This window comes from Botrytis fragariae, assembly GCF_013461495.1.
Source record: "Botrytis fragariae strain BVB16 chromosome Unknown tig00000000, whole genome shotgun sequence".
NCBI classification, from domain to species: domain Eukaryota; kingdom Fungi; phylum Ascomycota; class Leotiomycetes; order Helotiales; family Sclerotiniaceae; genus Botrytis; species Botrytis fragariae.
This window is the reverse complement of record NW_023500986.1, coordinates 848,074-874,583: the sequence shown is the minus strand read 5'-3', so window position 1 is coordinate 874,583 and position 26,510 is coordinate 848,074. Positions and strand designations below refer to the sequence as shown.

At 42.7% G+C, this 26,510-nt stretch overlaps 7 protein-coding genes across 7 annotated transcripts; 6 read left to right on the top strand and 1 right to left on the bottom strand.

Moving 5' to 3' along the window:
- Positions 1-171: 171 nt before the first annotated feature.
- On the bottom strand, positions 172-1,897 carry Bfra_006481 (putative alpha-galactosidase protein; the record flags this gene model as incomplete). The annotated part of the gene is made up of 4 exons (XM_037336853.1): positions 172-827; positions 894-1,032; positions 1,089-1,302; positions 1,398-1,897. 4 exons carry the CDS (start codon positions 1,895-1,897, stop codon positions 172-174), a joined length of 1,509 nt encoding a protein of 502 aa, XP_037198219.1.
- A 531-nt stretch (positions 1,898-2,428) lies between these two features.
- On the top strand, positions 2,429-3,675 carry Bfra_006480 (uncharacterized protein; the record flags this gene model as incomplete). The annotated part of the gene is made up of 6 exons (XM_037336852.1): positions 2,429-2,550; positions 2,693-2,779; positions 2,868-2,975; positions 3,243-3,326; positions 3,373-3,538; positions 3,595-3,675. 6 exons carry the CDS (start codon positions 2,429-2,431, stop codon positions 3,673-3,675), a joined length of 648 nt encoding a protein of 215 aa, XP_037198218.1.
- A 712-nt stretch (positions 3,676-4,387) lies between these two features.
- Positions 4,388-5,348, top strand: Bfra_006479 (putative prolyl aminopeptidase protein; the record flags this gene model as incomplete). Its single annotated transcript, XM_037336851.1, has 3 exons — positions 4,388-4,816; positions 4,969-5,052; positions 5,100-5,348. The coding sequence occupies 3 exons, from the start codon at positions 4,388-4,390 to the stop codon at positions 5,346-5,348; spliced, it is 762 nt and encodes a 253-aa protein (XP_037198217.1).
- A 4,587-nt stretch (positions 5,349-9,935) lies between these two features.
- On the top strand, positions 9,936-10,397 carry Bfra_006478 (uncharacterized protein; the record flags this gene model as incomplete). The annotated part of the gene is made up of 2 exons (XM_037336850.1): positions 9,936-10,329; positions 10,387-10,397. The coding sequence occupies 2 exons, from the start codon at positions 9,936-9,938 to the stop codon at positions 10,395-10,397; spliced, it is 405 nt and encodes a 134-aa protein (XP_037198216.1).
- A 3,305-nt stretch (positions 10,398-13,702) lies between these two features.
- Positions 13,703-18,753, top strand: Bfra_006477 (putative eukaryotic peptide chain release factor subunit 1 protein; the record flags this gene model as incomplete). Its single annotated transcript, XM_037336849.1, has 9 exons — positions 13,703-13,823; positions 13,876-13,925; positions 13,986-15,117; positions 15,323-15,365; positions 16,109-16,172; positions 16,275-16,335; positions 16,384-17,118; positions 17,463-18,302; positions 18,362-18,753. The coding sequence occupies 9 exons, from the start codon at positions 13,703-13,705 to the stop codon at positions 18,751-18,753; spliced, it is 3,438 nt and encodes a 1,145-aa protein (XP_037198215.1).
- A 750-nt stretch (positions 18,754-19,503) lies between these two features.
- Positions 19,504-19,698, top strand: Bfra_006476 (uncharacterized protein; the record flags this gene model as incomplete). Its single annotated transcript, XM_037336848.1, has 1 exon — positions 19,504-19,698. The coding sequence occupies one exon, from the start codon at positions 19,504-19,506 to the stop codon at positions 19,696-19,698; it is 195 nt and encodes a 64-aa protein (XP_037198214.1).
- Positions 19,699-21,373: 1,675 nt separating this feature from the next.
- Bfra_006475 (putative leucine rich repeat protein) lies at positions 21,374-25,468 on the top strand (the record flags this gene model as incomplete). Its single annotated transcript, XM_037336847.1, has 4 exons — positions 21,374-22,560; positions 22,844-23,075; positions 23,126-23,971; positions 24,017-25,468. The coding sequence occupies 4 exons, from the start codon at positions 21,374-21,376 to the stop codon at positions 25,466-25,468; spliced, it is 3,717 nt and encodes a 1,238-aa protein (XP_037198213.1).
- Between the last annotated feature and the right edge of the window lie 1,042 nt (positions 25,469-26,510).

Sequence of the window (26,510 nt, the reverse complement as noted above, 5' to 3'; positions counted from 1 at the left end):
TATCTAAATATCACACCTAATTTTTGCAGATATTTGATTCTTCGGGTTCCAAAATGTACGATTTGTGCGGAACTTTTTGATTATTACGTGATTTTGTGTAACTTTTAACAATTGCAACAATTCTGCAAATTATTTTCACTTCATCTGCATTGAAACGCCCAAAACACTGCACTACAATTCATCCCTCTTCCTCAAGCCAGTCTCCACTGGTCTCATTCTAAACATCTTTACCCCATGCGCCTCCACATCCGCAATCACTGTTCCACTAGGTTTAACCGTCCCCGTCAAATTTCCCAGCAACTCACTTCTCCCTGCTGCCAACCCATCCTCATAACTCATTTCCGTCGCATTATACCTTCCCTCCCCAACCGTCGTAGCATTGTAACCCGTCGTCGCATTTCCAGTCGCGGCACTTGCGTCAATAATTGCATGAGCAGTAGCATTACTCATGCGATTTGCCCAGAGATCACGTAATTCCCATTCCATGGAGACTTGTTCAGCTGTGCCTCCGGTTCCGTAATCAATGAAGATATCTGCCAATGTGGCGTTCATGGTAAGAGGTTCATTACCACCATTGATGAGGAGGAGAACAAAGTCACTGGTCGTGCTGTTGGTGGTGGATTGAAGAGCGCCGGACCACATTTGGATTGTGGCAACGCCGTTTTCGTCAGTAGCATCAGTAGCGTACATCCAGCGACGAGCAGCGCTACTACCTAGCGGATCTTGGTTCACGGCGATAACTGCTGGGTTGGAGATGATCGCTAGATCGGCGGGTTGGATTTTGCGGAGGTCGTTGCCGAGAATGAGGGGACTTTTTGCGATTGCCCCTTTTTGTTGTTAGAATTTTGATTTACAAACATTTCTCGACTTGGAAATAAAGTTAAAAGACTTACACATGCTAAAGTGAGCTACATATTCCGAGTCGGTCATTCCTCCATTGCCAACCTCCAACATGTCTAGATCGTTCCAGGCACCTGGTTGGGCTTTCGATACGATGAAAGAAGCTTTATTCATAATGTTGACAATTGAGCACTATATATTTTGCTTTAGTTAGTTGTTCGAAGTATGCCGGTGGAAGGATAGCTTACATGAAAGCCGGGTAATACGCAGTTGAATGCATCAGGGCCATCGCATGGACATCTTGCGTCTGCTCTGTCCCATGAATCATACACATCACCGGATATTCTCCAACTGTTTGCTGTAGTTGATCCCCAATTCCATGGAGAGTCTTCTCCCCAGTTACAAAGGGAGTAAAGAATAGGTCGTCCAGTAGCATTGAGTGCTTTCGCCATCACCTGATATCTGAAACACAAAATTAGCCTGATTTGACAGAAACAACTAAAATACCCAGTATCCAATACAGTTACATCTGCCCTCAAATTCGTGATGTTTCTTACCTTTGAGAACTCAAATATTGAGTTCCTGCTTGTCCAGTGTTGTAACAATTATCATATTTCAAATAATCAACTCCCACCGAAGCAAAATAATTCGCGTCGACAGTTTCATATCCTAGACTTCCAGCGTATCCGCCACAGGTGTATTCGCCAGCATCTGAGTACATGCCAAATTTCAAACCAAGATCATGAACTGCATCTGCTACAGCCTTCATGCCCTGCGGAAATTTATCCGCATTGGCGACAAGAGTGTTGTTGTCGCTAGCGTTTCGCCCGTTACTCCAACAATCATCAAGAATGACATATTGATATCCTAGGTCTTTAAGACCATAATCAACAATTAAGTCGGCTGTTTGAAGAAGAAGGTCCTCGGACACGTCACAACCTAGGGCATTCCAATTGTCCCATCCCATTTGGGGGGTTCTAGCTAGGCCATTGTTGACAGCATCCACTCTGGAAGCTAACAAGGTAGCGAGAACGCCGAAGATACTTCTTGTCGACATCTTCAATTGTAAGAAATTAAGAAAAGTGTGCGAAGAAAATTTTCTGGAGAAACACCAGGTTTTATAGGCCAAAAAACTCCAATCGGAGTATTTACTCGTTGCATCCAGGTACAATCCACTTGTCTACCAATGACTTCACAGACCGAGTAAAAGCAAGATTCCTAGCGGGGTAATTCTGCACTCCATAGCTCAACATACATGTCACTATTGAAAGATACGAAGAGTATCCGGAGTTAGACATGCAAATTTGCATAAATGGTACAAATAAGTCTTACAGACGAATTCTCTTTTCGCAGAATGATAAGACAATCTGACATAGTTTGTGATGTATTAGAAACGGTTCCAAACTCTTCCTTTGAACGGCTTAGGAGACACCGTACAGAGCTCTAGCACTGGCAGATCCCACTTGCTTTTGGAAATGATCAACAAATACCAAGTTATGTGAACTCAAGTACCTAGGTACGTGGATTCGGCTCGGATTATTTGTTTAACCCCGCATCCCCACCAAACCCCGCACGTAGTTAGGTTCAAATGCTCGGAGTACAAACTACAAATGGAGACACTTGCATGGCAGAAGACAAACAAGAAGCAGACGGTAGTGCCTACACGGCTCTAGTAGCTTGGCTGTTTTTGACAGTTAAACCGACCTCGGAGTGAAGTGACGTTAGACCGGGGTTGAACTACCGGTAATTTACTTGTTCCAAGATTGCTGCCGACCATATATATTATGGTAAGCTTAGAACTAATTAGACACAGCACTTTCAAGCGTCCATGCCATAGCCAGTGAAGTTGAAGCAATGCTGACGTCGGAAAGGCTCGATCCGCACCATCCTCGTCAGAGGAAGCTGAGACTGGCCCCTATCCCTTACTAGGTGACTACAGGTTTGTCGTACGAAGTCGCTTGAATGGCGGTAAAGCTTTCATACGCCACTCCTCCTGAATAAAAAGTTAGCTTATATGGTATTCATAGCCGGCGCTTAAAATTTGTAAATTCTCTGTTGGTCACTACGTCGGGGACCCTGAGACATACGGGCCGAACAAATATTGAAACAGTTGCAATTGTTGGCCATTTTATTGAGTGAGTACATGTATGTAGCATTGACAGGGTGTGAATATAGGCAGTGTCCATTTTAGATCATCCTTAGTAAGCAGCCTCTTCACGCCATTATCGTCCAAACTCTCGTGTTCAAGAATCTCCAACAGTGATGTCCTACATAATTTATTTTCACTATGAATTCCTAAGTTTCTTAAAGTTTCGAGAAACATAGAATTTCTACATCATTTGGAAGTATCCCCATGCAATTGAAAATGTCTCAAGAGTCATCATTCTACCCTTGTGCAACAGGTACGCCAGCCCAACCAAGAATCCCACATTGGTCTTACAATCCGACGATAGAAACAAGTCGTTGAGAGCTTCTTACACAAACGCGTTCAGCATCATAAAACACGAACTTGCAGAAGCTGACGATCGGCAGTAAGATACGGCCCCATTCCTACCGTTCCGCGCGCGCGAGCTGGTCAAGGATTTTAGGGCCTTTTGATCTACATGATCGCGAGCTTTTCACGATTCAAACCCAATATGCCGGAAATACTCCAATACGAATGCGCTTGGGCGAGCTTCACATTAGCGTTTTTCGTGTCGTATTTCTTTTCCTGGTAGTGATGGGAATACTGACATTTTTTGATCCGAATACCAGTTCTCAGTGTTAGATGTTGGAGGCAGTGCAAAGTCGTTAATCGAGCCACAAGGTGCCCTCGTACAAATGACAAAGCTGTGATATATATAGAGCTTCATGCATCATAACTATCTTAAGAGTTACGATTTGTGGTTTGAAACATCGACTATTCCTTAGCACTGCCGCTGTTTAGCTTCTCGGCTTATCATCATACTTTGTACTGTTATTTTCGCTCGTCATCTTCTCACCCCCCTTTGAAGGTTTCTAGACCCAAATTTGCATTGTAATGTGGCGCTGGGCATAGACGAGTGGATGATGGTGTTCAAACCGAAGCATACCTCGTGAGATCCCTAGCATAAATAGCCTTAAGTGTCGGGTTTAGGAGTTGAATCCTAGGGATACTACCCAAATCCGATCGATCCGGAAGGTGAATTCCACCATCAAAAAATTTGCGCACGAGATTTATAGAGAGAACGTACTTTCTGATTGAGTAGCCTGAAAACAAGTGGCGGGTATTCATTGGTTATGAAACCTTAAAAAGAGCTATGATTGGGAGATTGTACCACTGTCCTTTATTATTGGATAACTGTACGATGCAAGAATTACTCGCGCGACCGCAGCCTCAAGTCAGAGGTGTCCGGGGGGTCTACAATGACTATGAATTGAAAATTCGCGTTTTGATGGCCATGGTCTCTCAGCACACTGTTGGAGATATTCCGGGTGTAAAGATGGATTTCTCTATATATGTAGCAGCTGTTCGAAGTATGTTGTTTCCATTATCAATCGGATCATTACCACTGAATCAACTGTCTCGATGTCTATGCCTACGTTCGTGTGTGTTCCTGGCTTTTGCCACACTTCAGCTATATTTGATCCCCTCAGAACCCTTCTCGGTCACTACGGTTATCCTGTCCTTCCAGTCCAGCTTCCATCAGTACTTACGAATGGATCTCACGCATCAAACGATTCTGCTCAGGATACTAGAGCAATTCGAAGTTCAGTGTCACATCTTGTAGAAGCAGGCCACGATGTCATTGTGGTCCTACATTCTTATGCCGGAGTTCCAGGTGGTGATGCTTTGCAAGGCTTAGGGAAAACAGAGAGAGCACAAAGAGGCCTTAGAGGTGGAGTTCTACGAATCGTCTTCGTCATGGCATGGATTGTGCAAGAGGGGTTTAAAATGTGCGAGGAAGGAGACTACAGTTCTTTCCCACCATATATGCAGTATAATACAGCTTCACGTGTAAGTCAATCAACCCATATATCTTGTTTCCGCCGGATATTTTCCATCAAACTCGCGATTAAAATGTAGTCGAGAAGTATTGGTTTCTCATTCCAGCTTATTTTTTGCGCTTGTTCTGTATTGAGTTCTAACTTACGTTCACTAAACGTTAGAAAAAGGCTGTTACTGTGTCTATTCCATCTGCATCGGCAATTCAATACTTTTACAACGACCTACCGCATGAGCATGCCGAATATGTGAGTTACTACAGCCATATCAAAGCACCATTTACTAACCCATTCAGTATGCACATATCATGCGCCCCCAAGCCACATCAGTGTTATATCATAGAACGACAATGGCGGCATGGCGCACAATTCCCACCACATACGTTCTGTGTCCATTAGACAACGTACTAACAGATGCATACGCCCGACTCATGCTTAGTTCGGCCCAAGAATCAGGTAGTAATATCGATACTATAGAGGTATGCGAGGGGCGGGGAGTTGCTGTTGGTTGGGGTCCGGAGCCGATTCGTTCGCGGGGGTCTTAAGACGGGCCGCAGGAGAGTTGGTATGAGCGCGTAAGGCGATGAAGCATGGATCGGCACTTTAAAATACATTTAAGATTGAAATTTGGCATTGGATTTAAATGGACGGAAGGTTGGAACCTGGAATGGCGGGGATAAATCTTGGCGCGGAGGCGGAAATATTTTGGGGTCGGAGTTTCGGTTTACGAGACGGATATTATATCATTGGGTAATTAACATTTCATGTGGAGTTCATATAAAAAGTTTCAAGGCCATGGCCGCCAACATTTCGCGTTTATTGCAAAATTTCTGATCAGATTGGGCCCAATATTACGATAAGAAAATACCTGCCATGTCATGGTCACTTCAGCAACGGCATAGAAATATTTCGATCTGACTTGGTACATCTCGTCGTTCTTCTCGGTCTGGAACCCTCAACCCATGCCATTTTGAAGGAAATTTTCTGCCCAATATCATTTTCTTCCTTGTATACCCATCGTCTTTCATCCACCTCGGGTATTGTCCAGGAATTTCCGCACACAAGACTCTTAACTTGGGTATCACTATAAAGACTTTGATCTTGCGATTCTTATTTACAGGAACAGTAATGGCATATCGTGAAGATTTCGCAAATATAATCAACGAGAGTCATAGAATCAGTGCCCAAATTTTCGATTCGACGCCGGATTCGGCTTTTATAAGTCGTTTCGCTTGACAAATTGATCTCGTTAAATGTGTAGATTCTGCTAAATACTTTTGATGCAGAAATGACCGCGAATATTCTTCATCCTATCACAAAAGTTCAGGCAAAAATCAGAAGAATTCATGGAAACACCCGAGAGTAAGACTACAACGCGTGGCAGTGGCGAAGGATCCTCGTTACTACCAGGTCTCCTCTTTGTTCGAAGAAAGCATACCAAAAACCGCAATGTTGAGATTCTTCCTCGTATGATTATTGGGTGAGTCGGGCTTGGTCACAGAGGCCAAAGTGAGGACCAAGGGAGGCTTGAACTTTTATGTTGAGATAGGATCTTTAAGGCGGTACAGCGTACATGGACGAACAACTTTAGGGATAGTTGCTTCATTAGATAGATGATAGATAGGGAATAGATAGTTGCATGCCTTGATGCGATTTCTTATAGTCGAATAACTTGGTAGGCTTAGTGAGCAATATTCTCCATCGATGTGGATCGATGCACACATTCAATATTATATGGTCAAGTCTTATACTGGGACAAAACGTCTCTGCCTGAGTGAATGTTACTTCTGCTAGTGATCTTCGCGGTAGATAATGTATTCTCGTTTGGAAGTGGAAAGTGCGATCAGTAGCAGAAAACGGGACATGGAATATTATGCAGTCTGACATCTCTTACTTCTTCAAGCATGGGATTCTATCCATATACATCACTGTGCGAAGATAAGACCTGACTATTTCGCACGAACGAACTATTCAAGAACTGTAAATACATTTTGTTCATTGTTTGCACTGTTCAGAAGACAGTTTTATCCAATTCTATTGTCCAATCACCCTTCTGGCGCATTCGCAACCACAAATAAGCATGCCAAAAACATGAACAAAACTCACCAAAATACTTAACAACTAAGGTAAGAATCTATGAAAAACTTTCTTGCCTGTAACTTCTTTCACGCGCTCTTGGGCAGCAAAACAAGTATCTCAAAATTACATACCATACATTTATCACCCAGCACACCCCACAGAAACTCTACTATATTTACCGTGGTAAGAACATTTTCCTCGTCCAAACCGCAAAGGCAGCAAACAGGCTTGTTTGTCCAGGTCAAATGCGGTTTGGCGGAGGAGTTAGCACGCCTGGTTCGAATCGAAAAAAACCCGTCCGGGGGTTTCCTTACCGTTCCTCGAGGGACGGTAAGGTTTTGCTTCGATGAACTATTTTATATATTTTTATTATCTGGATCCTAGAATACAATTTAAGGAGTTGATGGATTTTGTTCTGTTTGGATACTTCAGTTTTGGGCGAAAGCGGTGTAGCGGAGTGAATATGAAGAGTAGTGACGAGACTAGATGAGATGAGAGAGGAGGGGTGATTGGGTGTAAGCGAGAGTTTGCGAAGTGTGATATTAGTGAATGGTGGACTTGACCGGATAGTTACTGACGTAGCCGAGATGTGTCCGGAACTTGAAGTGCATACTCAATGACGAATGTGTATAATTTAGATGTAGATAGAGGTGGTTACATTTGAACAATTTTATCCTACCCATAACACCAAGAGGACAGGATCTATAGATTGAGAATTAGGGATGGGATAGGAGATGGAAGTGGAATGTTCGAGAGAAGTGATTGATTTGAGAGTAAGAAAGCCAGGGAAAGAATGAATGGGTGGTAAATTTCGTCATTGAGATTTCACATGTGCAGTTAATTTCAAGTTGTTCCATCGAGGAATACTACCCTTGGTTTTAGAATTAGCTGATTGTGGCTTCAAGTTTACAAGGCACTCTAGACTCGCTGATGATTTTAATCTTAATACATCTATCCGTATCATTTAGCAATGCAGTATGAAGATTTCATCGGACATATGAAGGAAGGTACGAGAAGATCTAAGAACAGGGAAAGCAGGGGGTAAATCTGAGTTGGACACGGGTGACTTGTAGCGATGGGGAGTAAGATACACCTGCGATTAATATTGTATGTTCAACAATCAAGAGGATAAGGTGGTGGAGTGCTGGCCGTAATGGTTAGCCCGGTTTCCCTTGGTAATTCGGAGACAGTGGTTATCTCAAACTTTTTGCTCCCAGAAAACACGTGTAAATGTGCAGGCCTTTAGATACTGTATTACTCTCGATAAGGGACAATTTTTAGATTGCTTTAAACATTGAAATCCATCAACTATACCGCTCGCTCTTTCTATTCTTCTTTCTCTTTTTTTTTGTGAATGCCAGCATGCTTCGTGAGGGGGGTGGAGTGAAACTAACCTAAAAGCAAGCTTACTTCTAGGAGAACCCTAAATGATGGAGTCACCTGCTCATTGTGAAAGAATCTAATCCCAGGCGAGTCGGTCTCCCTACTCACAGGATTTTGCAGAACCTACTTTCTCACCTTTTTCCAAAATTACGATACATACATCTCGCCTGCTCTTCTTCATCATAAAATTCAACAACGATTGCGATGGACAGCCGATTTTCACATGATTTTTTTGATTCTTCCCATTCATTCTCCTTAAAGGACGCTCTTTTTTTGCTGAAGAGGGAGTGGACTGGGATGGGTGATTCCACTCTTTAGAGTTCCCCTAAAGATCCTCGCTTAGTGTTGTCGCTACAACGCAAAGTAAAATAGTCAACTTTTCAAGATTTGTCCTGGCCGAGTTGGATTTAGATGCAACGGTAGATAAGCATGATTCCTCTATCTACTACATATGTATTCATATGGATCAAGTATCTATGAACAAAAATTTGTGAGGCTTCTTCTCAGCTGTCGGATTCATCAGGATTCACGAGCTTAAATCATTTAACTAACAAACATCTTGTATACCGACTCAATCAATTTTGCCATTGGAGGTCAATCTCTGATCTCAATTTTCAATTTGCAAGTGCCTACTATACATGGTATAAAGGCAAGGTGGTAGCGATGGAGTCATGACGCAGGAGACGACGAATGAACGCAGGCGAAAACTTTTCAATTTAACTTATCCTTTATGGGAAATTTCACATATCAGGGAATCACTAGTAGCAAACTGCATGGCGGAAATATATACCTAGTATAATGGATTAATTGTCAAAATGCCAATATCTGTACTACATGTATTGTAAAAACCGCCCAAACAATGGCTCTTCTTCCTGTTTCAGATACCAGTCGATGGAAAATTCCTTGCCCCTTGATCAGATTGAGATTATAATTATGAATTGGGTTTTATCCGTTGAGGTTAATGGATTCATTCAATTCAAAAGCCAGGCTCCCGAAAAAGCATTATTAGAGTAGAGGGGATAGGATAAATTTACTTGATTCAAATATATGTATTACGAATTGTTGTTGAAAACATAACAAGCTCAAAAATCGCATCAACCTGGAAGTACCTAGGCAGTCCGCTATCCACCTGAAATCTAATCATGAGAGAGACCTTTGGGATCTTTTTGAAAAGTTGCACATTAGACCTATTTTGATCACTAAAGCTATACTAAACACTAAGTTTGACCCTAAAAATTGAATTTATCTGGAACATCTACAATCTATTCAAGCATCGAGTTCCTAGAACAGTAATACCTTCAAAATTTGTCCAAATCGAGCCGTATCCTAGACTACGACCCAACAAACCAATAGTGCTGCAATACCAGTGTTATATGACACTCTGTTCATTCTCCGCATACTTACTGATTCAGGAAAGTCAGCCTGAGCAGGCCATTTCCATAAGCAGAAGTAGGAAGGAGCGACAAGGATCAGAAATAGCTCGGAGAAGTTAAGCGCTCTTTACTCCATCGACAGCTTTCAAAAAATTGAAAACAACAACAACATGATACGTAGCATTCATTAAGCCAAGATCAAACATAACACGCCAATATCACGATCTCAAGATACCTGTTATCCGAACTCTAAATATCTCAACAACCACATACCAATTTTATTTTTCGATTACAACAATGTGTCAGCGACAGTGGGTTAAGTTTTACTGCGGTGATTTACGTTATGCTGAGATCCGTTGCGACGAAAACCCAGCCGGTCAGTCATTCGAGACTTGTGCCACTCGCCAGCTTACAGAACGATTAAGGGACGCAATGGGCCCGATGGGTAATCCCGATCCAGGTCTGTATCGCTCTCCAGGAAGGTGCATCGATTGGGGAAGAATCCCCGGTAAGGTGTTTGGCCATGTGAAGGACGTGGTATTCGATAAATTCACTTGGATTCCTTGCAGTAAGGAATGGCATGCCGCAAATGCCGACCATCTCAACAATTTCGCTCCCAATCTCTATCATGATACGGCTTCAAGAAACAGTAAGACTAGAAGGCCTGGGCGCCCCCAAAAGAAACTGAAAGGTAGGCTTGGTGAGGTACTCTGCTTTAGACCTCAGTTTATCGCTGACATCCGACCAGTGAAGCCCTGAAGATATCATCGTCAAGACTAGCGACATTGTCGACTGCGATTCTTCGTCCGGACCTTAGACATTTAGAGGACGTTTTTCTTTTGATGATACGAAGGCAGCGAGCAAAAAAGTAAAAACGCATGTAGTGGAGGAAGCCCATGGGAATTGGCGATGAGGAAATGGTATGTACAAAGTTTTTCCTTCACAAGGTAGCGCCATCACAATCTTCAAATAGAATGAGCAGGCTAAGATGTAAATTCTAGGTAAACATCTCTGAAATCCCAGACAAAAGGGTGCGCTACAAGAACAAATCCGGCCAGAATAGCGTGCTTCGAGAGTGTTGCGGCGGAAACCACCTGGATACTTGAGGCAGCGAAATGAATATAGATTCTTTGAGCCCTGCTAGGGAGTATCTCAATGTTCAGATTGCAGTCGAAAATAATAGCTCTTAAACTACTGCATTAAAATAGAAGAATTAAGCTATCAGAATCGTTGATTTCACTTCTAATTGAGTAAAGTTGAGACATTGAAACTTCACATTCACCACTTGGCAGAGAGAAAGCCGATTTCCATATTTTCGTCCGATATCAAAGATTGCGACGTGGAGTATATCTTCGCACTGCCAATACGACAAATCGATAGTTTTCAATCGATAGATCTCACGTAATCTTGGAAAAGGTCTTTCCTCTACCCCTGTGATTTCTTTGTCACCGTGTATCAATCGTCATGTGTTAAAATTGTGTCTAGTATGCCCCGCATGAATCCGCCGGCAGACTCCGTGGTGGAAGCCATGAAAACCCTTTCAGGTTCTTGATATTGGTAGAGCAGTAAAAAATTCATTTAGAAAGGTTTCTCCTAAATCAAACATTTCGTAAAGATATGAACAAACACAAATACTCTGGATCCTATCTGGAACACAAATTCAAAACTTTACTCCAAGCACTCGCTCAGAGATCAACTTTGTCAGGAGGTTCGCGTCACCAAAGGCATGAACAAACTCTATCGGATGCGCAGGTACTGACGCCAAACTAAACCATACCATTCTACATGTGCGGCGATAAGTTGTGGATACAGTACGAGTGCGGGGATGTCGACCCGCAAACACTAAGATGTTCTCTAAATCCTAAAGGACCATTGGAGACTTGCAAGAACTGGCAAAAAGACCCAAAGCTCTCAATCACCAACAAGTTAGGAAGATGTCCGGCATGTATTCAGGAAGATAATGATTGGGTAGGAGGATCTAGCATGAGGCTGTCGGTAAAACCCCACATAGAAATAAAATACAAATATAAGATAATAACTCAGCATAGACATAATTTTGCATATTCAATCAATCATTTCATCCAAAGGATATCAAGATATACGCTGGAACTGGACTGCCAGAAGTTTTGCGGTGGCAATGGCTGCATATATGATGGCACAAGGCTAGGGGGTTATATCGATTGTCCAAAGTATCTAATGATGGGACCACAAGAACTTCTGTACTTTCTTTGAACGGTGGAATTCAATATCGAAATCCAATATCGGAATTCATGTAATTTATATGCTTAGCAATTGAACATAGCGATACCTCTTATTATTGAAACAGTCTTATCACTCTCAAAAGTCGATTCTGTCTAACACCTTGAATATTTCGCCGACATGAGCTCAATGTTCGAGCAGCACTCCCAAATGAAATAGATCTGATTTAGCTGTGACACGCCAGTATCTAAATGGCTTCATGACAAGATTCTATCCATTTGGATAGGCTATTCAGAGATGGAGATCCGGGACTTCCCGCAAAGTCAGTATTAAAGACATGGAGTTGGAGCTGGAGCTGGAGCTAGAACAAAGAAATCAAGCCTAGGCACGGAAAGCTTTTCGAGGTCCTTAGCTCTACTCTCTGCTATAGTTTCTGTTCGAGCCATGTGGAAAATAATGATGAAATGATCCCCGTGAGATGCCTATATAACACATAATGAAAGCTTCGCAAGTTCCCATAAACACCATATGAAGCTTGAAAAGGGATGACTTTTGAACTCGATGGATAAAGCTTTAAGCTTCAAAGCTCGTTGTCTCTAGAAATGCTGAAACATCCTTTACTTCCAAGCTCGATTAGATCTACTGAAATGTATATGATCTCGCAAACCAAGCTGGATATCCGGACCTGTCTTCCGATAAAGAAGGTTGAGCACTAGAATGAATAGTCCTCAATGGCTTGGACTGGACCCAATAACGATAGCCTGGTGTTGGAAGATGTTTTTGGTATCAAGTTAATAATTAATCAAGAAAATTATAGGTTGCATTCACCTAACCAGCAGAAACTTATAGTTTTCCGAATATTGAATAGTTCCAATTTAGGATTCAATTTGACCCACCGGTTCATCCATGAAATAGCTATAGAATCGATATTTACAGACAGATTTTGACTTGGACTATCAAGATGGTACAGTACTAAAATCCAGCCATAAGACAGGTAGGAGGAGCTTCTTTGGTTTGGTGAGAGCTTCATGACTCATTATTCCAGAAAATGTAAACAAGAAAGAGTAAGATGACAACAGCGTCCGGAGAAAACTGAGGCTTGGTCTTGTACAGGTTGTATGACCGAATATCTTGAGCAGGATATGCAAGTTCTGTACTTTAAGACTTGAGATACCGCAATGCCTTGGAACGAAGCAAAGAAGAAACAACGATAGCTTTGCAATATAGTGAGATGGGATGAAGAGTCATACAAGGCTGGCAATATTGTATCGTGGTCGGCCGTTACTGAAGAGAGTCATCTGCTGTAAAGGTTCTACACAGCGCAGTATTGTATCATAGATGGCTACCATCTCTTTCAAATACAGATTGTATGGCGTACTGTAGTAATAGCAAAAGCATTCACTGAAGAAACTGTTGTCTATCATGTTGTCAGCATCAGCATGACCATGACATCGACAATGGGTTCAGAATGTAGGTATCCATACCTAGATGTTGAGATGCATGCATTTTCATGTAAATTGAAATCTCGTGATATTATTATTATTTTGAGAAAATGTAAAATTTTCTCCACTAAAATTCATTCCAGTGACGTTTTTACTTCCTACTTATTTTATGGTCATTACCGACACTCACTTCGAAAGTTCCCGACCCCTCGCCTAACCTTTACTAGCACACTAAATTTCTTCTAACCACCACCCACACTCTGACCCTAAGCCCACGTCACAAATACGACAAAGACAAGACGAATAGATAATATCTTGACAACTGTAAACTGCAGAGTCAACGGATATTGTGCAACCACTTACAGGTCAATTCATTCATAAAGGTCAAATTGTCTAAGTGGTTTTGTCTCATTATCCGCCAATATGAGTGACGCTCAGGCAAATGAGGCCGAGAAGAATATCGAGATATGGAAGGTGAAAAAATTGATTAAGCGCCTCGAAGCTGCGCGTGGAAATGGAACCTCCATGATTTCTCTCATTATTCGTAAGACGTCACGTCGATATATTGTTTACATACTCTCTAACATATTATGTAGCGCCAAAGGATCAGGTCTCCCGTGCGGCGAAGATGTTGGCAGAAGAATACGTATGTTACCGCTTTTTCTTGATATCTGCCCATTATATACTGACTCAAACTTGGATATAGGGTACCGCATCGAACATCAAGTCTCGTGTGAATCGACAATCCGTTCTTTCTGCTATCACGTCTACCCAACAAAGACTGAAGTTGTATAACAAAGTCCCGCCCAATGGATTGGTCGTTTACTGTGGTGAAATTTTGACATCAGAAGGAAAGGAAAGAAAGGTCAACATCGATTTCGAGCCCTTCAAGCCCATCAACACATCTCTCTACCTTTGCGACAACAAATTCCACACGGAAGCTCTTGCTGAATTGTTGGAGTCTGACCAAAAGTTCGGCTTCATCATTATGGACGGAAATGGAGCCCTCTTCGGTACCTTGAGTGGAAACACCAGAGACGTTGTTCACAAATTTTCTGTCGATTTACCAAAGAAGCACGGTCGTGGTGGACAATCTGCTCTTCGTTTCGCGCGTCTTCGTGAGGAAAAGCGTCATAACTACGTCAGGAAGGTTGCCGAATTAGCTGTACAGAACTTCATCACAGCAGATAAAGTCAACGTAGCTGGTATTATCTTGGCTGGTTCTGCCGACTTCAAGAATGATCTTAACCAGTCCGATTTGTTTGATAACCGTTTGGCCACAAAGGTTATTAAGGTTGTTGATGTTTCTTATGGTGGTGAGAACGGATTCAATCAAGCTATTGAGCTTTCAGCCGAGACACTTAGCAATGTCAAATTCATTCAGGAGAAGAAGCTTATTGGAAAGTACTTCGAGGAGATCAGTCAAGACACAGGACGAATTTGTTATGGTGTTGAGGATACTTTGAAGGCTTTAGAACTAGGTGCTGTTGAAGTTTTGATCGTTTTTGAGAACCTCGAGATCAACCGTTGGGTGTTGAAAGATAGCAATGGCGTCCAAACAATTCTTCATACTACTAAGCAATCCGAGGCCTCAAACCGAGAACAATTCATGGACAAGGAGACTGGCCAAGAAATGGAAGTCGTTTCCTCGGAATCGTTCTTGGAATGGATCGCCGAGAAGTACAGAGATTTCGGAACAACATTAGAGTTTGTTTCAGACAGATCCAGTGAGGGTAACCAATTCGTTAAGGGTTTTGGTGGCATTGGTGGCCTCTTGCGCTACAAGGTCAATTTTGAACAGTTGGCCGAAGTTGACGACGATGATGACTACTACGACGGTATGTTATAAGCATTCATAGGCGAAAAATTACTTCAGAGACTAATATGATATAGATTGACAGTTTGATGCCCTCGCATCGGGCGAGGAGCCAACTCCAGTCGAACCGTCAAGCCAAATTCTGTCACACCGCCCTCGTGCCGTGCAACAGACGACCCCAGCGCAGCCGGCTTCTCCAGCTGGCTTGGGACTAAGAGGGAACACAGGGAATGCCCGTCCCAGCCCTCTCCGGTCCGTCATGACGGCTTCGTAAGTCGGAGAAACAATATTTCAGGTATGTGATCCATTGTTATTCCTTCTGCACCTTTTTTGACAATTTTGTGCAGAATATATGATTCCGTGAAAACTAGGCGATACCCTGATGTTTCTCATGTGTGTTAAGGTCGAGGAAAGATTGCGTTTTGGCAGAATTGCTTGCTATTAAAGTGTATAGAAGACTATCTGAAGTTCAGTATCAATAGATCAGCCATAAATAGATCAGGTTACCCGAACTCAAATATCAGACACCTTTTATACTTAAGTTCAATGCTTCATACTGTGTTTCTCATTTGGGGCTATATACCTGTGAAATTCTTGAATATTCCCGAATTTACCGCAAATTCTCATGATGACAGAAGCCAGTACACAATCCCATACACAAAAGACCCATATCTCCTTGATTGACACTTCCTTAAAAGATGACCGGATCCGAAGAATCTAGCAATACCTTCCGCGGAAATCGTGACAAGGTGGGGTTTCTTCTCATGTTTACAGTAGCGCGGGGTGAGCCGACAACAGTAGCAAAATAAATATCAAAGATTTCCGTTACTTTCTCACGAGTGACCACAACTTTCTTCTACAAACAATCCGACCGTATGAGTGGTACGCGAGTCTTCCCGAGATGCAGTGAACCCAATTATTATTCAACACCGGAATTATATTAGTCTTTTCCGAACCACCGAACCACGTCAACACTGAGAAGGAGTGAAGACAAGCTAAACAATGCAGTCCAGAATCAACTCCTCTAGCACACCAGCTATCTCTTTCCTTGGGCCTATTTCTTCTTATACTCATCAGGTACTTGATCTTCGTTTAATTCAGTGTCCAGCGCCCTTCAATTGTCGACATTATGAGCAGCATGCAATTCCAATAGGACTAACAGATGACTGTCACCTCCAGGCCGCTCTTGGACGCTTCGATAAAGAGAAATATGAGTACCAACCAGCCATTGGAATACCAGGTATTGCGATCTTCAAATCATCGCTCGCACGTTACTGATGGCATGTAGATGTTTTCGAGGCTGTTCAATCGGGCAAAGCAGAGTTAGGTGTTGTACCTTTTGAGAATTCTACAAATGGAGCTGTGATCTTTACCTTAGAACTCCTCGCAGATCGCCATTCCTTATATAAAGATGTCATAATATGCGGCGAAGCCTATCTTGATGTTAGCCACTGCCTGTTAGGTTATGTTTCGACGGCAGACTCTCCAGTAATGTCTGGCACTTGTACCCCGACTACATCCACCCCTTCTCCTGTCAAGCCAAAGACAACGCCGCTGTCTAGTCTCAATCACATTCAACGTATTTACACCCATCCACAAGCATACGGCCAATGCGAGGCATTTCTAGGAACATACTTGAAGGGGGTTGAGAGACTGGACGTCAGTTCCACAAGCAAGGCAGCCGAAATCGTTAAAGCAGATAAGACTGGTACAAGTGCAGCCATTGCTAGTTCGCTCGCAGCAGATATTCACAAATTGGATATTCTGGCAAAAGGAATTGAGGATCGTGATGATAATACTACCAGATTCCTCATTTTGCGCAAAGGTGTAGATACGTCTGCGACAAAGGTTGATGTTGCCGCTAAGTCGATGGTTACTTTTACTATCGATCATAGAACACCGGGTGCACTCGCAGATGTACTGGATTGCTTCAGGAGATACCAAGTCAATTTGACAAGTATTAACAGTCGCCCAACGAAAATAGTTCCTTTCCAATACATTTTCTTCGTTGAATTTGAAGGAAGTAAGCTGAGTGATCCAGAGGGGAAAGTAGCTGGAGCATTGAATAGCCTCGAGAAATACACACAGGATTGGCACTGGCTTGGGAGCTGGGAAGATAAGCTTGTGGATAGACAAAAGAAAATATAATGGAGTATCAATGGCATGGTATTTATGGTATGGCTATACCGAAGGAAATTTAGACAAACATCCGCCTTTATCGGATTCTTATCGATAAGGATGACGCTTTTCTTGGCATTCGCGGGCCTTTTCACGTCGTTTAGATCTTCGGAATCTTCTTCCTTCTTTTATGTACTACTTCTTCTACCCATCACAGTTCATGATGACGAATTTATGATATTCTCGCAGATGATTTCTGCATAAAACCTGGCATGAGGCTCTCCAATTGCTTCTATTCTCGATCATATGGTCTTCGTACCATCAATCGCTCCTTGACACTACCTGCGCATACTCGAAAATCTTCCACGCAGTCAATTCTCCACAAGGAGCTCACATCACGCAAGCCCAACATTATATATGATTATTTGTCGCCAACTCCTTCACATCTTTTAAATATATCTCTAGCGGACTTCCTTCCACCTACATGCTACCCTGCTAATTTCAAAGTCCAAGACCTCACCCTTCCGTACACTACTACACTCGGACATGAGTGTAGTGATGCAGCACTTCTCCCCCAGTCGCACCATCTAGTCTATTTCTCTCCGCAAATTCCTCACAGTGCTCTACTTCCAGATGGCACAGATCCTCTGCAGTCCCCAGGGCCGCCATTTGTGCGCCGCATGTGGGCTGGTGGGTCTCTTATTTTCAATACTACGAGTGGAGAGCAACTTCGTCTTGGTAACATGCGAGCAGCTTGTATAGAACGAATCGTGGACGTTTCGGTCAAAGGGCGTGAAGGTGACGAGAAAGTGTTTGTAAACATTGAGAGACGGGTTGGCCTCGCTGATACCGGAGACGAACTGCGAATGAATCCAGATGCAAAGAGCAGCGCAATCGTGTCGGAAAAGTGCTCTGTAAGTGATCGAAATTACATGGCCGATCAACAATTACTACAACGTCACCATGTCGATAACAACGACAACATCGGACAAGCATCCTTAGTGGAGACGCGGAATATCGTCTTCATGCGGGAGAAAGACACAACCACTGCCAAAGAAGATTGCGCTAGGCTTCCAAAGATCTTGCGGCGTAAGCTATTTCCACACTGTTGCCCAAGGATTTCTTTGTCCCATTAACCAAGCTTATAGCCACGCGTAAACCAGATTTTGATGTGCGAATAACACCTACACAATCCCTTTTATTTAGATTTTCGGCCCTTACATTTAATGCTCACGCTATACATCTGGATCCTCAATACTGCCGGGAGTCTGAAGGATATAGAAATCTACTCCTTCATGGACCCCTTTCATTGGTGCTCATGTTCTCCGTCTTGCGATCACAACTTCAGCCTGGTGAGATGATAAAAAGGTTCAATTACAGAAATTTGGCTCCACTTTACGCAAATGAAGAACTAAGAGTCTGTGTGGGGAAGAATGCCGACAAAAGCAACAAATACGAAGTGTGGATTGAAGGAAAGGAAGGCGGATATGCTGTCAAGGGGTCTGCGGTTGTTGGACCCCTTGACACTGGTGATAGCTAGTAATTGGGTAATTATGGACAACAAGGCTGAACAGTGAACACATCCCGGAGGATTTAATCTCTCGAATATTCTCCGATGTTTGAGGAGGTAAAACAAGCCACTTTCGTAGGGTTATGCAGATCTGATGAAATTTGATGTTGGGAATATAAATTGGTAGCTGTTTTGAAAAGATGAGACGAAATCAAGATCATCCCTTTCGTCCCTGACACTACAGTAAGGTACCGAAAAGCACTGTACAGCATAAGCTGTGTATAATACGATCATTTAGATGAAGCTGCAGGGAATAGCAGGCCCTGAGATCCTCTGACACGATTCACACAATCAGAACCAACCGCAGCATCAATGCTAATCTTTATACGGATGGATGAATGTAGGATGTGCTGCAGAGTAACCAAGATGGCTCGTATTTCGGGAGAGCCTCGATGCTAGCACTCGATTGATGAAATCAAACAAACACCACAACATGTTCCTTTCTCCATTCTGAGTATTCAAGTCTGAGAGGTCATTAGACCATCAAACCTAAATGAGGAGATTGGAGATATTGAAGAGTGTTTTCACTCCGCATAAGGAATCTAAGTTTTGAAGAGATGGAATCATCCGACGCCCAAATTTGAATTAGGACATTATAGGCCTTAGTATATTTCGCATTTGATATACGATAGGTGAGCGACGATCATACCGAAAGACAGCTGGAGAATACGGTACGGTAATATGATTGTATGACCCAGTTTATGTTGGCGCCTCTTTAACATGGTCATTTATCAAGATATTGCTCATCACCAACCAGATCATTCAGACGGTCCAGGGGAATTATCTCCTGTTGTTGATTTGAGCTTGACTGCGGAGTATACCACAGCCAGTAAGGTTAAAGCATTTTGTGATTTCGAGGATACAAATGAAGATGCGCGCAGACCAATGCATGGTCGTTTATTGACAGTTGGGTAGATGTGTACAGTACACACAGGAAGTCATCCGTACAGTACAGTACAGTACAATACAACACCATACAATACAATACAATACAATACAATCACGTACAAAAGAGATGCATCGGTACAGACAGACGGGGTCAGATAATCCAGAAATCCCCAAACATGGCGTGGATGCATCATCGGTCTCTCTGCATGCATAATAGACGGGTGAATTAGTAAATACCTTTACTAGGGAATTACCTAGTAAACAGGGTTGGATGTCCCGCTCCCGCAATAATAGGCAAAGCACAAGACAACACAATACCACACAACAGAACACTGCGTTGCATGCACTGCATCCGTCCATTCTCACCCTTTACGTTGTACACATTCGCAGGGAGGTGAAGATATGGGTGAAGATGTGGGTGAAGATGTGGGTAAACATATCGGTAAACATATCAAATGTCATACCAGAAGCCTAACCGGGACCATAATCATAACCATAACCATAGCCACAGCCACAACCACAACCACAACCACAACCACAACGGTAGGTAGGTACATCACATTACTATCCCATACCATACAAACACTCAAACAATCAAACACCGAACCACCAGACTTCTCTTTTGCCAAGCGAATGTTGGAAAAGGTTCTCAGTACTAGGTAATTGCTAGGTCCCTCGTAGGTATTTCTTACTGTGTGACCCGTCCATACGATAGGACACCTCTCTTCCGGTGATATACATAAAGAGGACGAGAGGGGGAGAGAGGGAGAGAGAGAGAGAGAGAGAGAGAGAGAGTCTGGTTATGATCACGTCCACTTGCTCATCAAGGAGGGAATGCAGGAATGCAGGAATACATACTTAGGAGGTACAATTGATTTATTCCTCTCCCTCCCTCCCTCCCTCCCTCTTCATTTCTGGTTTATGAATTTGCCATCTTTTCTTTGCTTGCTTAGCATCTATCATCTATAATCTATAATCTATAATCTATCATCTATAATCCATCATCTATAATCCATCATCTATCATCTATAATCTATAATCCATCATCTATCATCTATAATCTATAATCTATAATCTATAATCCATCATCTATAATCCATCATCTATAATCCATCATCTATAATCCATCATTTATAATTCCGAATTGAAAAATTATAAATCATCTCAATCCTTTTATCAACCCGCACCCAACGCAATTCTCCTCCCCACCAAAATAGAACGAGGGCGAGCCATTCGCCATTTTTCGCTGGTTACCGTTATCATCCATCCATACATCCATACATCCATACATCCATAGGTACATAATATATAATTCCATAGTCGATCAATTAATTCATTTTAAGCTCAATTTCTCGTCCTTAACTTTAATTAATTCACTGCAAACAGTACACCTTTTTTCTAGCTTTTTCGTTTTTTTTACTTTTCATCTTCCTATTCCATACATTCTCTTCAATTGTGTCTTTTGTTTCACTTTCAGATCTTCATTAATTCGCAATTCCGGATTCATCAGATGCTCGTCCAGCATACCTCGACACATTTGCAGCTATCGTAGCTTAATCCGGTGAAATTTCCTACTAAACTCCATATACATTAAAACCCTCAACTTCTGCCGCATGAATGTTCCTGAAGAACCTAATCATTCATATTTGGCTTTGCAGTCCAGCTTAGCAAGAGTTTTTCCTGTCCAAAGAAAAGTTATGAGATGGCGCCCAAAGAATCTCGGCGAAAGAGTTTAAGTCTCCTTTCCAGAGCATCATTTTCAAATCTCGCGCATATCAACACCGACATCAACAATGGCAACACGAACGACAAGGAACAGAAGGATAAGAAGAAGCTGGGGAAAAGAAGTTCGATATTCGGCAGTCTGACTCCTTCAATGTACATCGATACGGAAAATACAAGCCATAGTCCTACGAAAGCCGACGCCCATTCACCAAAACTGCGACCTCGTACACTACAAAAAGGCAGGCCAACTTCATTATTCGGTTCCTTGGGGAGAAGGTCGATGACCGATGTGGATGAGGATAAGGAGGTTACAGGCACAACTCCTGAATCTCCTGAAGAGGAGTATCACTATCTCGCGGCCGGGATTCTCAATGCGAGTAGTGCTGTGTCGATACTTCACCATGGCGAAGTTCAGACGACGACTTCGATGTTTAGAAAGAAAAAGGAATACCTTGTCCTCACGGATACACACTTGACACGATTCAAGAGCATGGCGCGAGCGATAGAGGCATTTCCAAATATACAACCGGCGCACTTGCGTCAATCTCATCGCCAGTCATCCACTGCATCAATAGGGTCGCTACAAGAAGTACAGTCTCAAGCTTCGCATGCATCCACGGAGGGCGAAAATAGAATTCCTCTGGGTCAGGTTGTCACAGTCTACAAGATGGAGGATGGGCGGCCATTTTTCACAACCGAGGTCGTGTTTTTAGACGAGGATTACCATGGAGTAGGATCCATTCAGCTTATGTTACATGACCCAAAAGATGCAGATCTATGGTCCACTTCAATAAGAGCGGCTGCGCAGAAAGCCAGACTTATGATGTCAGAGCCATATCCTGAACGAGTTGTCCGATACCTTGTTCAGACCTTGGAGGGAGTTGACGACTACGATTCGAACCATTTTCAGGTATTCAGGGTTGTCAAACGAGCTCCATTAGCAAAGGGCGCGCGCTCTTCTTCGGATGACCTTCAAAAACTTGGATCATCAGTGTTCTATATGGTTATTGGTATAAATCGATTGCATCTGATACCCCTACCTGATTTTAGCCTACCTTCCGGTGCCCTTTTTCATCCAAAATCAAGTCGAAATTCGTACGGCCTTGTATCCCTAGTTGCAATGAACGTGCAGTATTCTGATGATCGATTTGAGCTCGCATTCAGGTTAGTTTAGATCTCCTAGTGTACTTCATGTTCGCCTTCTTGCGCAGCGTTCGTTGCGTGGTGTGGGAAATCCATGTGTGACATTTGACGGTTGCGAGTGCCGTTGTCTGTCCCAGCATGGCAATTGCAGCCCATTACGTCTGGGATTATTTCTACATTCGCTTTGTGCTGTCACAAGAATCAGGTCTAAACGCCCACATGTATCTAGATAGCCCTTATATCCAATGATTGTGCATCTCGACAATAATTGCAAACGCAGAGATAGAGACTAATTTAAGCGTAGAACACCACTTCAACAAGCCAAGATGCTCGAGTTGGCAGCTTCAGCCACACACGATATTGCTGTGGTCATCTTTCAAGCCATACAGTATCTCAAACCAGCATGGCTGGACTATAACTTCACGTTCAACGGGCCCATGCGTCTATTGGAGTCGGGTGATATCCCTCTAGTTCACGAAGAAGAGGAGTATGGGTGTTTTGATAGAACCTTGGTTGCTTATTGCATGGCCTATAATGTAAGATACTGCGTGTTGGCTTGCGAAATTTATCTGGCTGACATACCTAGTGTAATCCTGTGAACATAAAATATGCAGTTGATTGGAATGTTGAGGATGCTCCAGAATTTCGTCTCTACCCTCCTGCCATGACGGCTAAATATACGATTTACGAACTGCTTGCTATTTTTAGGTCTTTACGATATAACGAATCTTTTCGCTCAATTTCCTTTGCAGATATTGATCTTCATTGTATGCATGGTATTGTGGATTCCTACGGCATAGATCATGTAGCTTGGACTACTCGAGTAGGGATCGCGATAGATACCTACTTCACCATGAAGCCACAGGATGGATCACTATTATATCAAGAAGTTCAAGCACTTGCTTTGAAGTCACTACAGCTTCGAAAGGTAGATTTCAGTAATGCTCTTCCCAGGAGAAGACCGCGAGATACATTCGATGATGAAGGGGGTGTTCTACAGAAAGATCCGGGCTGTGAAATTACTGCAGCATTGATGCCATTGTGCCGCGCACAATTGACCAATGTAAATTGGATTGTTCTCAACGGAATTGAGTTGGGAGAAACAGATCTTGATGCGATGATTCCTGCACTGAATAATCCAAAGGCTGAGATTAGGGCGATCGAGTGCTCGCGCTGTGGACTTAGTGATCGAGGGATAATGCAACTTTTGACCCATTTGGAGCGGCAAAACCAAACACTAGAGTGCATCAATATATCTAACAACCCCGGGAGAATTCTTCTTGAAAGATTTCAAGTATCCATGAGTCGTTTCTCGCACGTTCGCAAGCTCGACCTTTCCATGATCACTCGTACATCTGGTGACCAACCACTTTTTGTTCCTGAAGTTATGCTCTCTTGGAGATTGGAGGAGTTGATTTTGAATGGCATTCCTGTAAGTGTGCTACCCTTGTTCTGGGACTTCTTGCTGACTTGATAGGTAAACGATCAAACTTTGGACACAATCTCTGCCTATCTTACAAGTGATATGTCAAATCAACTTCGCACCTTGCAGATGGATCAGTGCAATTTGAGTGGATCGCATGTTGCTCTTCTCATGAGAGCTATGACTCGAGTCGCTGGTCAACCTCGTGATTTGGAGCTTCACGTAAGTGCCAACCGACTTGAGAAGGGGATAAGTGATTTTGTGAAAGCTATTCAAGAAAACTTCACTCCTACCAAACTCGTGGTTCGGATGATCGAATTTACAAAAGAGGATTACTTCAAACGATTGTTGGAAGCCCTGCGCACCAATACTACGATTCAGGTCCTGGATATTTCGAAAGCGTCCCTTCCATATGATGCAAGTCCGGAGACATGTGAAACCATGCAGAGAGTTTTCGCTGAGAACACCACACTTGAGGACTTGGATATTTCTGGAGAACAGGCACACTTGGAGGTTACTCGATTCGGAATAGGCTTAAATCAGGCCTTAACCGGTCTCAAAAAGAATAATACTTTGAAATCTCTTCGTATAGAGTACCAAAACTTAGGTCTGGAAGGAGCAAATACCCTCTCTTCTGTTTTGGAAGAGAACAGGGGTTTGACGCATATCTTCTGTGAACACAACGATATCAATCTTCAAGGATTCACCATACTCGTCAATGCTATTGCAAAGAACCACACTGTTCTTGAAGTTCCCTATATGCAAGACGATCAAGATATTGCTATGAAACGAATGAGTGCCAGTATGAGGGACACACGCCGCGCCACGAGCTCTTCGGGCCGCGAAAACCACCACGTAAAGAGTTCAGTAAAGCGAACGCTGAAAACCTTTGGGGTTGGGGTTGAGAAGCCAATCAAACAAGAATTGACACCTCAAGATGTTGATCAAGTGGTAAAGGTCTTGGCCGAGAAGTGGAATACGGAGATTGGGAGATTATCTATGTTCTTGGAAAGAAACAGAAACATAGCTATGGGCGTGGAGGGATACGATCCTGTTGAGATTATAGGCGAACGTGCCATGCGTCCTACCACAGCGATGAGTGACCGAGGGATTTTAGAACAGGTTTTAAGCAACACGACGCCTAAGATTGAATTGGGAAATCCAGTCGAAATCACAAATGATCGATTTTCTGGCATGACGCCATTAGCAGAGGTAGTTAATCCTATGGAAATGGAAAACGAGAGGCCCGTGGATGAAAAGGAGAACATTCAATTCAAACGTATACATTACAAACGCAGTAAGGATGGAGGTCTACTGCCTGATTTGCCTTCTTTGGGCAGTGAAAATATGTTTGGATTGGAGGAAAGGGAAGATACTACTCAACTTAAACCCAAACGCATATCTTACAAACGCAGTAAGGATGGGGGCTTACTGCCTGATTTGGGTCCGTTGGGTAATGAGAAGATGTTTGAGTTGGACAATGGGTTGTTTGAAATGGAATCTTGATTCTTTGAATACAGATTTAGTAGTTTGCACATGGTTTATTTGTGCGACCTTTGCTTGCTTTAAGTCGAGTTGCATTTGGGATGGAGTTACGGAATTGGTTTACTACTTTACTCGCACTAAAAGCAAAAAAGTGAATGCATACTTGCAAGCGCGCGTAGCATAGAATACAGCTATATGGCTCGTAACAGGGATAGGGAATACTTCTTACTTTTGTCTCATGGTTGGATTAATGGAAGGGTAGTCGGGAAGTGCAGTCGCATGCATATCTGTATATTGAGGAATGGGCGGATCGGGATGGTTGGCGAGGGATACAATCATTGAATTGGGTGAACTTGACTATATTAAAGATACAGGCAAATGGAGTGGGGAAGGGTGTTTTAGGAGTATTTACGCTTGCATCGTTCATTGATAGGCGTTGGAAGATTGGGTGTTTTGATAAGGCGTTAGGAAACGAGATTTTTTGAGATGTTGAATAGAGTGCATTTACTTGCACGCATAGCTGAGCGATTAGTGAGGAATATTTGTGTTTCGAAGTTTGTGTTGAATATATTATGAAGGGGATGGATTGTGGGATGGGTGGATGGTTAGTTGGTTGCTTGGTTGGATGGATGGATGGATATACCAAATGAGCATTATTAGTAGAGTAATGAATTGAAAATACCTAGATCGAAATCAATTTTTTTCTTACCTACATTCATACATTCATATGTTCATTTACTTTATCTTGCTTCGCTATTCATTACTCTGGGATTTCATGGTCGAGTTGATTCATTCACACACTCACTCTCTGTGCGTTTGGAAATTTGGAAGCTAGAGTGTTTTGAGTGGATCGGAGAATGGGAGTATTGGAGGGGATTTGTTGAGTTGAGTTTCACGGTTGAGTGAGGGTTTGTGGATTTGTGGATTTGATCTGGATACTTGGGTGTTGAGATGAGAAGCTAGATACTTGTTTGTTATGGCGATTGAGATGGGGATGGGGGGGTTCCTTTGTTTCTTTGTTTTATGTGTCGTTTTGTTTTTGTTTTTGTTTCATTTGTCTTTC